This window comes from Dama dama, chromosome 24, assembly GCF_033118175.1.
Source record: "Dama dama isolate Ldn47 chromosome 24, ASM3311817v1, whole genome shotgun sequence".
NCBI classification, from domain to species: Eukaryota; Metazoa; Chordata; class Mammalia; order Artiodactyla; family Cervidae; genus Dama; species Dama dama.
In genome coordinates this window covers 47,547,280-47,565,024 of record NC_083704.1, presented here as the reverse complement: position 1 = coordinate 47,565,024, position 17,745 = coordinate 47,547,280, and the positions used below count along the sequence as shown (strand labels likewise).

At 45.7% G+C, this 17,745-nt stretch overlaps 1 protein-coding gene across 5 annotated transcripts in view; it reads left to right on the top strand.

The window, feature by feature from the left end:
* The window catches only part of FLNB (filamin B), a 136,573-nt gene that overhangs the window by 93,571 nt on the left and 25,257 nt on the right, over window positions 1–17,745 (top strand). Inside the window, exons 23-33 of one of the 5 annotated variants that reach the window (XM_061128271.1) lie at window positions 854–1,016; window positions 1,958–2,118; window positions 5,501–5,668; window positions 6,719–6,811; window positions 7,539–7,662; window positions 8,813–8,969; window positions 10,003–10,192; window positions 12,418–12,665; window positions 15,747–15,818; window positions 16,571–16,673; window positions 17,387–17,527. In XM_061128271.1, the coding sequence (XP_060984254.1) occupies window positions 854–1,016; window positions 1,958–2,118; window positions 5,501–5,668; window positions 6,719–6,811; window positions 7,539–7,662; window positions 8,813–8,969; window positions 10,003–10,192; window positions 12,418–12,665; window positions 15,747–15,818; window positions 16,571–16,673; window positions 17,387–17,527 (1,620 nt within the window). The remainder of the gene's footprint in view (window positions 1–853; window positions 1,017–1,957; window positions 2,119–5,500; window positions 5,669–6,718; window positions 6,812–7,538; window positions 7,663–8,812; window positions 8,970–10,002; window positions 10,193–12,417; window positions 12,666–15,746; window positions 15,819–16,570; window positions 16,674–17,386; window positions 17,528–17,745) is intronic. The other 4 variants (XM_061128268.1, XM_061128267.1, XM_061128270.1 and 1 more) reach the window with 4 other exon arrangements.

Sequence of the window (17,745 nt, the reverse complement as noted above, 5' to 3'; positions counted from 1 at the left end):
TCATGGCAGGTTACTCATTTGTGCAATTTCTTAACATGATCCTTTCTTTTAAAAATTTATTTATTTTTTTGCTGTGCTGGGTCTTCGTTGCTTTCTTTGTGTGGGCTTTCTCTAATTGTGGTGAGCAGGGGCTGCTGTTCTCATTGCAGTGGCTTCATTGTTGAGGAGCATGGGCTCGAGGCCTGTGGGCTTCAGTAGCTGGAGCAGGTGGGCTCAGTAGTTGTGGCCTGCGGACTCTAGACCGTGGGCTCAGTAGTGGCACACGGGCTTAATTGCTTCTTGGCATGTGGAATCTTCCAAGACCAGAGATCAAACCCTAGCCCCCTGCATCAGCAGGCAGATTCATATCCACTGCACCTCTAGGGAAGTCCAGTTTTTTTCTTAATATTAGGAATTATTAAAATTTTTGATAAAGCATAAAAAATAAAAGCACCATATGTCCTCATTCCCTGTATATATAATCCCTGGACATTATGATATAGATATTTTCAGTCTCTTTTTGTGAATGCTTGTCTATTTCATGGCTTTTCTTTGTCTTTTGATTAGTGACTGGGTATTTTGTCATATCAAGATGGTCTGTTTAAGATGACTGTCTTGAAAACAAACTTAGGGATATTTGCTTGGACAGGCCTCGTGTGTGTGTCAGGAAATGGGGTTGGTATGTGATTGCCAAGTGAACAAAAGCATAAACAGTTTGTATTTTTTAAACTCAAATCATTACCAGCATTGCTATTTGTTTAACCTATCCTTTCCGAATAGCTTGAGGTAGCACATAGACTTGAATGCTAGAGTGCTATTTCCTGCCAACAAGTGGCTCTTGTGCAAGTAAATTTCTCTGTGTTGTGTTGAACAGGCCTCCATGTAGTGGAGGTAACCTACGACAATGTGCCTGTCCCAAATAGTCCCTTTAAAGTGGCTGTGACCGAAGGCTGCCAGCCTTCTCGGGTTCAAGCTCAAGGACCTGGATTGAAGGAGGCTTTCACCAATAAGCCCAATGTCTTCACGGTGGTTACCAGGTAAGCAAAGGCCTGGGATTCGTGTGTTGACTCTGTAAAAGGAGAGTAGCCCTAGGTATTTTAAGTGATCTCAAAATGTTTTATGGATGTATCATGGTTTCCCAACTTTTTTTTTTCTTTTGAACTTTTTCTTTTGTGTTGGGGTTTAGATGATTAACAATATTGTGTTAGTTTTAGGTGAACAGAGAAGGGAGTCAGCCATACGTATATATGAACCCATTCTCTGCCAAACCTCCTCGTATCCAGGCTTCCGTATTACACTGAACAGAGTTCCACATGCTATACAATAGGTCCTTGTTGGTTTTCCATTTTCAATATAGCTGTGTGTACGTGATCTTCCCCAACTACCCCTTCCCCCAAGCAGCCATAAGTTCGTTTTATAAGTGTGAGTCTCTTTCTGTTTTGTAAGTAAATTCTTACTTATGGTTTCCCAACTTTTGAGAGGCTTTTTATTTCATGATTTGTGAGACATCTTCCTCTGTAGAGACTTATATTACAGAGGAAGAGCAGGTATGATTTTAAAAGTACCAAAAAGCCCTTGATAATAGTCATAAAACTGCTGAGCAAAGCAGGCCTAGATGGAAACTCATTAACTTGATGACTCAGAAATGTAGAGCCGATGTCATAGTTAAATGAAATATTAGAAGTATTCCTATTAAAACTGGTCACAAGTCACATACCTGAATTGTCCTTTCATTCCCAGCCAATGTAATTAGAAAAGATAAACAGATGAAGGGTGAGCGTTGGAAAGGAGGGGTGAAAGCTGTTTTTATTTATATTACACTGTTGAGAAATTCATGTTACACTGTGAGGGGTATCAGAGTGGTTGAGTCCAGTTGGCTAAGTGGGGTGGTTTATAGAGGGATTTACATGAATTTTGTCAGTAAGCAGACTGGCATGAACCACTAGTACAACTTGGCCTTATTTCTCACACTTCACAGAGGGGCAGGAATTGGGGGTCTCGGCATAACTGTGGAGGGACCGTCCGAGTCAAAAATCAACTGCAGAGACAACAAAGATGGCAGCTGCAGTGCCGAGTACGTTCCCTTTGCTCCGGGAGATTATGACGTGAATATCACATACGGAGGTGCCCACATTCCTGGTAAGCTGTCCTTCTGAGGGGAACCCAAAGGAGAACTGATTTTTGCATGAAAGCAGGTTTGATTTAGCTTATCTCTCTGAACAGGAAAAAATGTCTGATATTTACAGTAGCTGTAAAGGGAGAATTTTCCTTTGGGCTGCATTTCCAAGAATATTTCAATTCCCAAGAGGACCAGTAATAGGGCAAAATACATTGGCTTAGAGTTTTGACTGAAAATTTAGTTTTGACTAAACAACATGATTGTTCACATGCTGAAGGACCTAGATCTTCAAGAAAAGCTGATTCTTTACAAAGTTGAAAATTTCCAGTTTATGTTGTGGTTCGTTCTTACTCATCTTATACACGTCTTGTTTTCTTTCTTCCGTTGACAGTCCTGGTAGCTGATAAAGACACACAAACTCAAATTTTTATACATCAATTTCTATTTAATGATGTAATATGGATACTTACCGTGAAAAATAAGAATAATTTAATAATAATTTCCTGTCCATTACATGGTATTTCTGTATTTCATATTGTGACAACCAAAAATGTCTCCAGATGTTCTCATAAATCCGCTAGGGGACAGCATGACCTGTGGTTGAGAACCCCTGCTATAAATGATTCAGACATTTTAAAAAAATGACTTAAATAGTGAAGAGCTCTCTAACGTTCATGCTCCAGCCAAGGAATCTTCATAGATTCTAGTTCTAGAAGGGTAGGTGAGTGTGTATGGTGTGGACACAAGACTTTGGGCTCCAGGGTTGCTCATAGTCAGCTTATCTCAGGTGGCTCTAGAGGTAAAGAACCCACCTGTCAGGAGAAATTAGAGGTGCAGGTTCAATCCCTGGGCCGGAAAGATCCTGCGGAAGAGGGCATGGCAACCCACTCCAGTATTCTTGCCTGGAGAATCCCACGGGCAGAGGAACCCGGTGGGCTACCATCCATAGTGTCACAAAGAGCTGGACAGGACTGAGCGACTTAGCACACCTTGTCTCAGGTGTGGTGAGGGCAGGAGAAACCTTGGGTGGGTCATTTCTTCTGAAGGCCATCAGCCAGGACAGGACCGCAAGGAAGGGGACAGGCTGAGCGCCCTACATCTGGATTTCTGGAATGACTTCCAGCACGGTGGAATGTCCACTGACTGCTTGTCGGTTATCATATGCAAACATGCACACACACCCATAATCACTCCTTTTGCATACTGATTAGGAGGGAAGTATTGACATTCAACTCAGATTCATTCTACTCAGATGTTTGTTGAAACCTTCAGTTCAGTTCAGTCGCTCAGTTGTGTCTGACTCTTTGCAAAACCCTATGGACTGAAGCATGCCAAGCTTCCTTGTCCATCACCAACCCCAGAGCTTGCTCAAACTCATGCCCATTGAGTTGGTGATGCCATTGTTGAAGCCTTAATTCATTTAAAATGACATTTTTCCTCAAACTTGTCCTTACAGCTCTTGCAATATAGATTTTTTAATTTCTATAATCACTTGCCAAGGAGAATTCAGCCACGGACAAGACAAAGCTCCTGCTGTTTGTGAGCTTTTTGTCTAGTGTTTACAAAGAGAGCCGGGCTTGAGATAATACAGAGCCAAGGGGACCTTTTGGAGCTTTGCAAGTGTGCAGTTCTTGGGATGGGAGAGTAGAGCTTTGAGAATGGGTGGATGGCTGTCACCAGGGGGATGACCTGGTGACTCCCGCTGGGGAGATGGCAGTGGGGATGAGCATCTCCTGGTTTTGATGGCAACAAAACTATTTTGACTTTATTGAGAAGGTCTGCTGGATGCCATCAGCTTTGGAATTCCCCTCGCAGAATCGGGTGAGAGGTTGGGCCCCTATGGCTGACTCATGAGCTAGAATTAAATGGCCGAGTTGGAGCATAACAACAGCAAGAGTCCTGATTGGAATTTTCTCATCAGACGTAGATGGTGCCTCTTTTGTTGCTGTTGTTTTTTTTTTTTAGTTTAAAATTTTCAGGCTCTGTTGCCTCCCAGAGCCAAATGCCAACTTCTAGACCCCAGAGTTTTCCCAGACAGAATCATTCAATAAAGCATTGGTTGGTTGTCTTAGTGTCAGGCTTCCCAGTGAAAAGAATGCCGAGTTTCTGCCATGAAACATTCAACACCCTGGTTCTAATTTACTTTCATAGGAATTCTGGTTGGTTAAATATTAGTATGGTTTTAGCTGGCATGACACAAACAAGGTATCCGTCTTACCCACAATGGCATATTGGTTTCCTCTGATGGGCCAGCTGGGGTCTGTTGGTGGTGACTGTTTCCACCACTGGATTGACTAGAATGAGTGCATCAGGAAGAAAGCCCGTTGTGATTGATTGGTCATGTCTGCCTGGATCACAGAGCAGGAGAGTGGCATAGATTGCTTGGTATCTACCACTCTAGATCTGAAGTTACCTTGTTGGTTCTTGGCTACTCTCCTGCTAAGTTCAGACCACTTCCACGGGAGGCGAACTTGGTGATTGGCTTTAAAGTCTGTTCATTGCCATCGCATTGAATTCCTCAGCTGTATTTAAAATAAAGCTCCTTTTTGTTTCCAGCATGGAGCATGGTGCTTGTCTTTGCCAGGGTCAGCCATTTACTTCAGTTAGCTGAAAAATCAGATGCCATTGAAGCCTGGCTATTATAAAAAAAAAACAAAACCAGAGCCTTGGTTCTTTGTGTGGTCTTTGTTATTTACCACCCTTGATTCTACAAAGTACAAATGTTGTGCAGTGCAAAGCAGAGAAACCTCAACTTACATGGCAGTTAACATCATTAACTTTGCCAGGCGTCTCGGGGAGCATGGGGTCTCCTGTAAGAGGTGAATGTCACTCCTTGGTGATGGACTTGACAGCCTGAGGTGCGGTGCTGGGGACACCGCGGGTCCTGTCTCTGGCTGACCTCTGGGGAGGTCTTTCTTGGTCTTCCTTGGTAGAGGACTCCCTAAAGGCTTCTAGCCTAGCTCTTGTTTCTGTATTTAGTGTTTTACTCAAATCTCAACCTCCCTGCCTTTTGCAAGTTTCAGTAGTCTTTTTTTTTTTTTTTTTTAATAAAAAATTATTTTTCTTTATTTATTTGGCTGCGCCAGACCTTAGTTGTGGCACAGGCCTGGATTCATTACCTTCAGAGTCTACTGATACCTTCTACACATCCCCAGTCTGTGTTACATATGATGGTATAGTGACTTGTTTACCTAAATCTTAGAGCACTATTCAGTACTCTGGACCTAGCACCTAGCACCTGGCACCATGTCTGCACATAGTAGGTGCACATGGATGCACACAGCAAGACAGGAGGTGATACAGTGAGAGCCTAAGTGTGGGGCAGCAGGGTGGTTCTGGGTGCACACAAGCTCACCAGTCACTAAGGGGGTCGTACTTAGAATCCCATGACCTCTTTTCTAGGCAGCCCCTTCAGGGTTCCTGTGAAGGATGTTGTGGACCCCAGCAAGGTCAAGATTGTTGGCCCTGGGCTGGGCTCCGGTGTCCGAGCTCGCGTCTTGCAGTCCTTCACGGTGGACAGCAGCAAGGCTGGCCTGGCCCCTCTGGAAGTGAGGGTCATGGGTCCACGAGGTAGGTACACACCCTTCCTTCCTGTCAATGCTCTCCTGCCCAGGACAGAGGCAGCCTGATCCAGAGCAGGCTGCTTATGAGTTTAGTCATGAACTTAAATTTCTTAAATTACTCTGTCGCTCTGTGTGCTAGCTAAACAGTGGGAGTTCATGCTTAAAAAGTAGGCAGGCCTGTTATTTTTCTAGCAGCCTATCTTTCCCCTCATTTAATAATGTAACCCTAAATGTCTTTTTAAAAATTTATGTATATATTTTTTCTGAAGTAGTGACGTGAAGCAAGCAGTATTTGGGCTCTCCCATGTGAAATTATCGGAACTGCATAAGTATGTTTTGGTATTTATCGGTGAGCGGGTGGGTCTGGATTTGGGCAAGTGATGAAGGTGGAGGCGTTAACTCTCTTCAGGTTGCCTTGGTGCTCATGTAGGATCACAGTCCAGATTTTTGGAAAGGACCAATACTTAGCCCCCGTGGCACACCGCCTTGTCGTTGTCCCAGCTCCCAAGAGAGGAGTCTCTTGGGGAATGGGCTTCCTTGGCAGTTTGACCTGCCCTTTTGCAGCCTGGAAAGCAATTTGGGTTGGGTGTGGCCAGCAGGCCCTTTTGGGACAAGTGTGGATGTGTGTTGAAATTTACCTATTTCGGTAGGTAATCGCACTTCCTCTCCCAACATATAAAAATGTGCCGTTCTCTGCCTCATCTCTTGAGTTATCTGGATTTTCCCTCAAAGATGTGTTCTTGGCTTCACAGGAGTGGTGAATAAGGGCTTCCTACTTTGAAGAGGAACTTTCTCCTTACTGGGGTTTAGCAGGAGGTTATGCCCTTTGAAGCTCAGTGCAGAAGTGGTTTTGGGGAAATGAAGTCATAGGGCTGGAATTTGATTCCACCGACTTACTGAGCTTCAAGACCTCTGCACATGCGTGTGCGTGTGTGGGTGTGTGGGTGTGTATATGAGAGAGAGAGTGAGGAAGAGGAAGAAAGAAAGAGGGAAAAGCTTTATTTAAACATCTACCTCTATTACAGAGGACACCAAAATAACAGCCTTTTAATTTTAGCTGATCAGAGGATTTCCTGGTCAAGGCGCAGCCCCTTGAAAGCCATTTCAGGGTTCTTTAAACGTGACCGGAAGGGTGACGTTATGGAGACAGGTTTGCATTTTCCCACTGGCTGCTGCTCTGATGTATGGAACCTGAATGCCTCTTGCTGGCCTTGCCTCTGAAATTGCCCTGGGCCTGCCTCATCTACTTCATGAGTATGGCATGCTTTGATTAGGCCCCCCTTCCGTTGACCCTTTCTTGAGACTCTTGACTAGAACTGGGATCTAGAATCTACCAACCTAATGCATGCCTTGACTATGATTTAATGTACTCTCACTTGCCCTGCATGCTACACCCAGCATGCTGGCGCCATAGTGGTTTTTGCTCAAAGGTGGATACAAGTCTTGACTGGCTGGCCCGCTGGTTACCTTTTGCGGTTCGGAGTTCTGGATTCTTTGGCCTTCTTTCGGCTGTAGACTGAAATTGCCACATCCCAAGCATGCCTAACCAGCTTGAAAGGATAGCATGTCTGCAGCATGCCCCCTCCAGCAACAAGTGCAGGCAGTCTCCTTAATTATACTCTCGGTCCAACTGAGTGTACTTGAGCCAACAAAAAGCTAAAGGTGTCTCTTAGGGTCATGGTTGCATTTGTGCAACCATGAATTGACCATCCTGTCTCCTGTGATTTCTTAGACCTCTGATTATGGCCTGCTTGCCTGTGTGTTACTCAGTGGAAACTCATAGCTCTCAGGGATGAATGTAATATTTTTTGAGCTCAGCCCAGGGTGGAGTGAAGGGCAGACCAGGCAGTTCCAACAGCCCTCTCATCTGTTTTTAGGCCTGGTGGAGCCAGTGAACGTGGTGGACAATGGTGATGGCACACATACAGTGACCTACACCCCATCCCAGGAGGGACCTTACGTGGTCTCTGTTAAATACGCTGATGAAGAGATCCCTCGTAGGTAAGCTCCTGACCCTTAGAGAAGGGGTCCAAGTCAATCTCAAAACCTCCTCTCTCATGATTAACTCTGCTCTGGTGCCCTATCCATCTATTCATACACCCATGTATTTATCCATCTAGCTATCCTTCTATCCATTCATCTATCCATGTCTCCATCTATCTATCCATCCATCATCCACCCATCCATGTACCCATCTGTGTATCTATCCGTATATCCATCTACCCATCCATTTGTTTATCCATGTATCCATCCATCCACCCATCCAAGTATTTATGCATCCATCCATCTATCTATCCATCCATCCATCCAGTCAGCATTGCTAAAAACCTGCATGCCCTACACAAGCGTTAAAATACACTGGCCATGGTGTTTGTGTCTCCTCCTCTCTTGGTGCCCCCTTACATTTATTCCTTTCAGCCACCTTTAATGTAAAGATGAGCTGAAATTAAAAAGTGCACTAGTTCATCAAAGTCTTCTTTCTGGTGACTGTGCAACTTGTTTTCTAATCAGGGCAAAGATTTTTTTACTTTTTTACTAATTGAGAATTTGGTTGACAATAGCATTCTCAAGAGATGTTGTTCGTATTAATACAAGGAATGTTATATAAGCTCTTCATCTCGCAGAACAGTCTACAAAGAATTTTTTTTAAGCATACTTAAAATTTGAATTTTCACCTATACTCCTAATATACATATTTTACATAAAGCTCTAGCTCCATGGAAATGTATAAATCATAAGTTACATTTGTAGTATTATTAATACTTGATTAATAGGTTTTGAATCATCTAAAACACACTAAAATGTAGAATATAAGAGGACGGGATAATATTGAAAGCATCAGTTTTAATATTTTTTCTTTCCATTTTGGTGACCATTGTGTTAGCAAAACAAAAGTGGGTTACATGTGTTTAACCCCATGTTTGCCAAACTATTATGGATATTAGTTGGTATCCCATGGAATTCAGTAAGGGAAAGCTGATTTGCTATATGATGGTTAAGTGGTTGTAAATTTCTCCAGATTTAAGGCTCTTGAGTCCTAAATGCTTTAGAAATTCCCCATTCAATCCCAGTCTCTTTGTGTGAGAGAGGTCAGATGTAGCTGGACTGAAGTGTATCCATACTGACTTGGGATGTGCATATGTCTGTCAAGTCCCTTTAAGGTCAAGGTCCTTCCCACATACGATGCCAGCAAAGTGACCGCCAGCGGCCCTGGCCTCAGTACCTATGGTGTGCCTGCCAGCCTGCCTGTGGAGTTTGCGATCGATGCCAGAGATGCTGGGGAAGGCCTGCTTGCTGTTCAGATAACGGTAATTTTGAGTGATTTTTCTGGAGCCAAACTGCGTTAGTAAGATCTAATTTCCCAGTCAGGGATAAGAATCAGATTTTAACAACCAGTTCCTGATCTCACGAAAATGTTTGTCAGATTTCCCCACTGGAGAGTCAGTAATTGTTCAGGGGAACAAACGTGCTCGCCTGAGAAATCTAAGGGTTTAACTCTAGGTACCACTTTTTGGTGAATCTCATGTATTTTGCTCCCTATTATAACTGCTCCTAAATTTTAAATTTCTGAATGTTTAAAATTACTCATTGGATTAGTTAGGACTAAGTTCTGCTGTATATCACAGTAAACCCCTAAATAAAAGTGGCTAAACGCATTCATAGTTCTCTCTTGTTAGAGAGGTTTGGAGGCCAGGTAAAGTCCCTGGGTGCTGTGTGACTTAGGAAAGAAGTAGGCTCCACCTCTCTGCTCCTCTGTTCTAGCGTGTGACTTCTTTCCCTGAGTTCTCCTTATGAACCTTGAGGCTGCTGGTATGCTGGCCATCCAACCCACTTGGCAAGCAAGGAGGAGGAGGAGAGGCAGAAGGGACCTTCAACGCAATCAGCTCTCTTAAGCAGCCCAATTAGAAGTCCCTCCTAAGACTTCCACCCTCTTCTCATGTGCTGGGCGTTTGTCATGAGTCATGGATGTACTTAGTGGCCAAGGATACTAGGAAGTGGCGTCTCATGTTCTGGGAACAGCACACCTAGCTAAGAATTAGAATCCTGTTGGTAAAGAGAGAAGGGGGAGTGAAGGTGCTGGTGTGGATGCAGGAGCCTCTGCACCCTTGCCTCCTTACATTTCAGTGGATTTGGAGATAGAACTATTTGTTCCTTTGACAGAAAAATCACTAAAATTAGCCATGTCCGTCACAGATCTGTGACCCTCTGCTTTCCACCACTCGCAAAATGTGTTAAACCAGAAATTCTTTCCCCACATTAATTAATGAGCAAAATGTGTCAAGGTTTTTCTTGAATGATTAGATGACAACATCCTAAATAGCATTTCTCTATGATCCACAGGACCAAGAGGGGAAACCCAAAAGAGCCATTGTCCACGATAATAAAGATGGCACGTACGCTGTCACTTACATCCCGGACAAGACTGGACGGTATATGATTGGGGTCACCTATGGCGGGGATGACATCCCATTGTCTCCCTACCGCATCCGGGCCACACAGACGGGTGATGCCAGCAAGTGCCTGGCCACGGGTGAGTGCAACTCAACGACTTTGGCATCACAAAGCCAGCACATGCCATCTCATCACTGTGTGATCCGGGCAAGATGCTCAGCTTCTCTCAGCCTCAGTCAGACTTAGACGGAAGGCCTTTCTGGAAAACATTTAAGTTCATGAAGTTCTTCCAAGGATCAGAGACTTTCACAGGGCTATTACAGAGAGATCAGATGAGGTCAGACGTGAGAAGTGATTAGCACAGTGCTGGCACGTGGAAACTATTATAATTACTTTCAAAGTGGGTGATTTGTTGAGATTTCAACTGTGATGGTAGCTCCCATAAAAAACATCAAATGTATGCCTTTCATGAGTAGATTGTTTAGTCTTAGAGATTTACTCGAGCATTTCAGGCCAGCACTAGAGAAACCCATTAGAGGACCTAGCTTTTTCCTCAATACTCAGGACTTATGTTTGAGTTTCTCGGGAATTTTCTAGGAATATTCGAGCATCATAGTTCCTTCCATTTCTAAGACACAACCATTTCAATATCATGAGCAACTCTGATGCTGCTTCAAGCAGATTTCAAACCATAAATCTCCATCTCTGAAAGGAAACAGATTTGCTTCTCTTTAAATAAAACTTTACAGAAGTTTACCCTGGATGTTTCCTATTTCTCTCATCTTATTCTGAATGGAGAAATGCTTCTTGCTTTTAGGTTGTAAAAGCCAAACCTTTGGCAAGGTTATAAATTGTTCATATTGGCTCAGCACCCACCACAAAATTGAGAAATTCTGTAACACTGACCAGTCTGCCCCCTCTTAGGTCTATGCTGTTCCAGGGACAGCTGGATTGCATTTTGGTAACCTGTTGTTGTTGTTCAGTTGCTAAATTGTGTCTGACTCTTTTTGACCCCATGGACTGCAGATGCCAGGCTTCTCTGTCCTTCACTATCTCCTGGAGTTTGTGCAAACTCGTGTCCATTGAGTCGGTGATGCCATCCAACCATCTCATCCTCTGTCGTCCCCTTCTCCTCCTGCCCTCAATCTTTCCCAGCATAAGGGTCTTTTCCATTGCGTTGGCCCTTCGCATCAGGTGGCCAAAGTATTGGAGCTTCAGCTTTAGCATCAGTCCTTCCAATGAATATTCAGGATTGATTTCCCTTAGGATTGCCTTGTTTGATCTTGCTGGTTAAGGGACTCTGAAGAGGTGGGGACTTCCTCTTGGCTTTCCAGGCTCTTCTGCCTCCCCCAGCTGAGGCAGGAGACTGCTCAGCCTGGGGTCTCATTTGGCCCCTCCTCTTAGCCTGTCATTCAGGGCCAGACTGTCACCTTCCCTCCACTGCTCACTGTCTCTGTGTGCTGATCACTCCCTGCTGCTCCCACACACTTTGGTTTCTTTTTCCAGGGTGCCTTCAGTTCATACTTTTTGCACTCCCTGGTCTGTGGATCATCAGTAAAGGGGTGCCAAAGATGAGGGGGGGCAGACACTGGTCATCATTTGGAGGCAAAGGTTGTGAGTCTTCCTTAGCTTAGAGTGCCCATCCTTCAGAATTCCCCTTTATCAGGAATGCCTCTGTCGATGGGGCAACCCTGGGATGTATCTTTGAACTTTCACCTAGATGTGCTGTAGGATGCTTCTCTGAAGAACAATCATTGACTGCTTTTTGTTGTTGCACCACGCTGTTCTTGGGGTCTTAGTTCCCCAAACAGGGATGGAACCCACATCCCAGGCAGTGAAAATGAGGAATCCTAACCACTGGACTGCTAGGGAATCCCTGGTTATTATCATTACTATTATTTTTTTGTGACTTAGTCCTCCCTCCGTGTTTCCACTGCAGACTGAGCTGTCATTCTTAGTGTCCAGCCTGCCTCCATCTGCCCAGTTAGATTTTGAGCATCTTGAGAGCTGAGACTCTGGTGTGCTCCCCTTTGTATGTATCTGGCACTTAAATGCCCAGGATGTGTTTGCTGATGAAAGTCAGCCTTCATCCCCATACCCTGGAATGCCAGCAAAGTGGGTTTAACATATGGTTGTCACTCAGAACTCACAGATGCTCCTTATTTAGTTAATAAGTGATGAATAGAATGCTCCCTGGAGAAACATCTTCCCTGGGGCATCTCTGGGCCATCCCTCTGCACAGCAGCAGCTGAGGGTCTGATGTTCATTCACAGATACAACAAACGTGTGCAGTTTGTTCTTGGGCCTCTAGGGCAGATGTCTGTGGTCGAAGCTCCCATACTTTCCTCCTAAACTTTTCTCCAGGGCCTGGAATCGCCTCTACTGTGAAAACCGGCGAGGAAGTGGGCTTTGTGGTCGATGCCAAGACCGCCGGGAAGGGCAAAGTGACCTGCACAGTTTTGACCCCAGACGGCACTGAGGCTGAGGCCGATGTCATCGAGAATGAGGATGGCACCTATGACATCTTCTACACAGCTGCAAAGCCGGGCACCTATGTCATCTATGTGCGCTTTGGTGGTGTCGATATTCCCAACAGTCCCTTCACTGTCATGGTAAGGAAACTACCTTCTCTAGAGTTTGTAGTTGTTAGCACAGCCAGTAACAGCTGCTGATTGTTAAACCTGGACTGAGACTTCCTGGGCCAGTTTTTTTTTTTTTTTTTCTGTTTAAAAAAATGTTTTTTTCCTTAAGCAATCAGGATCTTGCAATAATCTCTAGAGACCCAAGGATACTTTGTCTCTAAGTGGTTTTAAGGAATCATATTGGCAATCAAAGTATCCATCATGCTACTGGGTCTTAGGCCATGTTCTGGCCTAAGCCCAGTTCAGAAAAATTACACTTTGACCCAAAAAATGTCCGTAAGTAAAACATTACAGTTTTTCCTTCTGCTGGTTCTTCCTCTTCTCCTCCCCCGGAGGAGAGAGGCTCCCAAGCTCTTGATATTACAGACTTGTCTCTAATGTACCAGGACTCAAAGTACCTCCAGTTGTGTTTTGGAAAGATTCAGAACTTTGATGGTAAGAGGGAAATAGCTTGTCTTTTGAAGCTAGGAACATCTGCAATAAAAGGAAGGCATTATGCAAATCCTCTGGGCCAGAGAATGGCTAGACCCTGTAATTTTCAAGTCTGAGTGACATTTAGATCTTCCTTTGATTACTTAGGTTCTTACACCAGGAAAAGGGGTTAGAAACCTTAGGAGAAGTCCTTCATTTCACCCCTAAAACTAAGCATTGTTGGTCCTGTTACAAATGCCACATAGGAGCAGGGATCAGGCTGAGTCTGCTGAACTCAGACTGCCCGTTCTGCACTGTCGCTGAGCACTGTCCTCACTGATGTCCTTTGATGTAACGGGAGCAGACCACGAAGTTCACAGACCTCGGTTGGCCTGGCCGCATGCATGGCCCACAAAGCTCCTTCTGACTATTTGATTTTACACAGCAGCAGAGAAGGGCATGAAGACCATTGCAGCAGCAGGTCACGTCTGTCTCCCACTCTGTAAACAGCTGTACCTTTATTCTTTTCCATAGACGTTTGCTTATCTGTAAACATTGTGCCCGAGACCTGGAACCCTTTTATGTCTCAAGGATGGAGATACTTGTCAGCGTTTGACACTGTTGACTTGGGAGTGTTTTTCCTCCTTCAGGAGAGAAAGAGAGGCAGCTAGAGAGTTTGTGTCCTAATTTACAGAGAAGTCCCAGTTGTAGCTTTAAGAATCTGTTTTAGCCCACAGGAGTTTTTTCTGGTTGGTTAGATTGGGCAGAGGTTGCCATCCTATTAGAGAAATGAGCTGGGGAAAAGAGACCACGTTTAGAGGGTGGGAATGAGGAAATCCAGAAGGGCACACCAAGGACTGTTCTAGCAGATGAGTCAGAAACCTGAAGTGGGGGCCGCCAAACTCTTTAGGAGGAATGTCCCTTCAGCCCTGGGATACATACAAAGCAAGACTACTTGGTGTAAATGGTCTTCACCCCTGCCAACGACTGCCAAAGGCAGAAGGGGGTGACACTCAGGGCACACGATTTAGGTCTTCATTCTCTGAACTTCCTCCAGCCTTTCCTGGATGGGGTGACTTTTTGTTAATTGGCCTCTTGTGGGTAGTTTTCCTGCCTTTCCCTACAGGCTTGGGGCCAAAGGGACAGGAACATCAGTACTTTCTTTGTAGCCAATATGTGCAGGAGCCCCAGCAGGCTGGTTCGTTTAAATACTTCACACAGGTGCGCACAGCAAGGCATGGGTTTTGCAGCTTCTCTGCCTGTTGCCGTTGAGGAGTCATTGATCAAAGGCTATAGCATAGCCATTGAAAGATCTTACCGGCAGAGGTGTCCTGGACTCGCCCCCAGTCTGAGATGGTCCGGGAATTGGGGAATAGGGCTATTTCAAATGTTGAAGTTTACCAAGCTGCCTTTATAAGTGAAGCACCTTTCTGACATGCCAGAATTCACAGGAAAGACTAAACATGGACACGGAAGTTTTCCTCCATAGGGGAGGATTTCTAGTTCTTTTATTTTTATTTATGTTTTGGCTGTACCGTATGGCATGTGGTCTTCGTTCCCTGACCAGAGATGGAACCTGTGCCCCATGCAGTGGAAGCATAGAGTCTTAACCGCTGGACCACCAGAGAGGTCTCTCCAGTCCTTTTGTTGTAGTAGAAGAGGGAACTGAGAAGGGGCCCGTCCCTTAAGTCTCTGGTTTTGAAAAAATGAATTTATAAAAACTTTTAGAACATTGACTACTATTGACACATACCAAGTAACAAGAGTCCCCGTTCCCAATCTCATGCTGCAGGGGTGGCCAGTGTTAGGTTTTTTTTTAACTTGTACAAGAAGCATATCAGTTTCGGGACTTTTCTGGCGGTCCAGAGGTTAATCCTTCATCCTTCCAATGCAGGGGCCACAGGTTCAACCCCTGGTCAGGAAACTAAGATCCCACATGCCATGTGGCATGGCCAAATTAACAACAACAACAAGAATACATCAGGGACTTCCCTGATGATCCAGTAGTTAAGATGCTGTGCTTCTAATGCAGGAGCTATGGGTTTGAACCCTGGCCAAGGTATTAAGATCCCACATACTGCATGGCCAAATAAATACTTTTTTTTAAAAAAATGGCAAAATATTAAAAACAACACACCAAGTTACACCATGCACATTGCTTTGCATCTTGCTTCCTTCACTCAATGTGCTGTAAATGCCCTTCTATATTAATTGATCAGACACAATCACCTCTTCAGAGGCTACACTGGGGTCCACTGTGCACACTTACATAATTTCCTTAACCGACTCCCTTACAGATGGACATTTGGGTTGTTTTAGCCTGCCCTGACAATGAATAGCACCAGTAAAATCCCTTGCATACATCACATACCTATGGACTCTCCTGCTAGTACTTCTATAGTTCTGCTTCCTAGAAGCGGGGTCACGGGTTCAGGGGGCAGGTGGATTTGACATTCAAAGAGAGGAGGCCAGCTGGCTGTCCACAAAGGGAGGGAAGAATATGGGCTCCCGCCGCAGTGAGTGGCTCCCTGCTGGGCAGAAGAGATGGGGGTGGAGGGGAGACCTCGGGTGGTAGAATCTTCTGAGTAGTGATGTCCCTCCAGTGTGATTCCCAACTAATTTGCATTTGCCACTGACCAGGCCACAGATGGGGAAGTCGCAGCTGTGAAGGAGGCACCGGTAAATGCATGTCCCCCTGGATTCAGGCCCTGGGTACACTTTTGGTTTTTGTTTTTACATTTTCCCTTTTCCACGTCTGTGTTTACTCACCCTTCATTTTAGAAAAGCTACAGCCTGCTTTTGGGGGATTGCTTAAGCCCTCTGGGTGTCCTGGTCATTGGTTTGTCCCCACTGATCAGCCCATCACCATGGCCCCCGCTTTCTCTCTAATGAGACCCACCCGTGTCATCGTCTGCGCTCCACGAATCGCCCGCCACCATGTCTGTGATCACGCTCGGTGTAATTGGTCTCCACATTTAAAGAGAAAGACGGACAGCTGTCCTCAGCCCTCCTGCTGACTCTCAAAGCCGCCACTTGCACATCAGGTTTCTGTTGAGGGAGAAAGCCACTGCTGCTCCTTTCTGCCACTTAAAACGCACCTTCTTTTCCAGGCCACCAGCAACTAAACCTTTCCAGGTGGAACCTCTTGGGACTCACAGACATTGCTGTCTCTCACTTTTCCACTTTCCCCGTGGGCACTGCTGGGAATTTCACAAGCAAACAGCCTAGGGATTTTTAGCAACTGGTCAGCATGACTCCTCCAATCCATCCCTCAGGTGCCGTCCACTCTGGCCCCAGAGCCAGTTAGACAAAGCCCGCAATGCATGGGCAGCCATATCCTTGAATCCTGGCTGGACGAGCTTGCAAAATTCCCAGTTGCCCTGACCCACCCCCTGCAGCTTCCCCAGCCCACACTGGGGAAGTGTTGCCCACTTTACCCAGTGACCGCTGCTTCCTGTTTCTAGGTAACAGAAGAGGCCTATGTCCCAGTGAGCAACATGAACGGCCTGGGGTTTAAGCCTTTCGACTTGGTCATTCCATTTGCAGTCAGGAAAGGAGAAATCACCGGTAAGCACTATTGGGAAAGCCCTCTTGTCCTCACTGGCTCTCACTAGCTATCCATACGGTGCTCAGGAGCTGGTTCCACCTGTTCCCCAGACCTGGGGTTCAGAACCCAGCATCCCTGGCTGTAGGGAGTCGGTCCATGAGCCCCTGAGATCACAAAATGTTCTGTGTATTTATGTGTGTTTCTGAAGAGCAGGTTCATTTATAACTTGCATGCTGAAGAAAGGACCAGAAATTGTCTATAGAGGGAGAGCCACTGTGTTAATATCTCTCTTGATTGTCAGCTTCCTCTTCCCCCGCCTCTTCCTGCCTTTTTTGACTCTTCCACTCTTCCAGATGTGACATTGTCCCCGAGGTCTGTTGTGTAAGAGTTACTTCTCCTTGCCTTCTTTCAATGCCTGCTTCTGTCTGACTTGATGCTTTACTGGTCTGATTGGTCTCGTGGTCTTCTCAAGTCCTGTTTAAGCTTCTAATGGCTGTCGGTTCAAAAGACCCTTTGCTTGTGGGTTGCCTGCTGCATTTTGTGGAAACACAAGAGAACAGAATGAAGGCAGGTATGTCTCTGCTTCCTGTTACGGAGCTTGGTGTTTTACGCAGCAGTGAGTGTTCTTGGGTCTGAGAACCTTTGCTGTGAAGGTAGCCTGTGCCTCTGTGCTCGGCTCCTGGCGGGACAGTCTTTGGTGGGGTCACTGTCCTGTCTCCATGTGCTCCAACAGGAGAGGTTCACATGCCTTCCGGGAAGACAGCCACGCCCGAGATTGTGGACAACAAGGATGGCACGGTCACGGTCAGATACGCCCCCACGGAGGTCGGCCTCCATGAGATGCACATCAAGTACATGGGTAGCCACATTCCTGGTGAGTCGGCTTCCGCGCCTCTGCCGCCCGGCCCCGCAGGTCTCCAGGAGTCAGGAGTCAGTCGTTCAGTCAGATGCCGTGTGGTTCTTGGTGTCAGATTTGGGGATGCAGTGTGGGCCTCCCTGCAGAACCAAGCAGCCTGTGACCCCAGCAGATCTGGCTAATTTCCAGCAGGGACGGTGCAGCCGAGTGGCCCGGGTCACAGTGCAGGCCTTTCG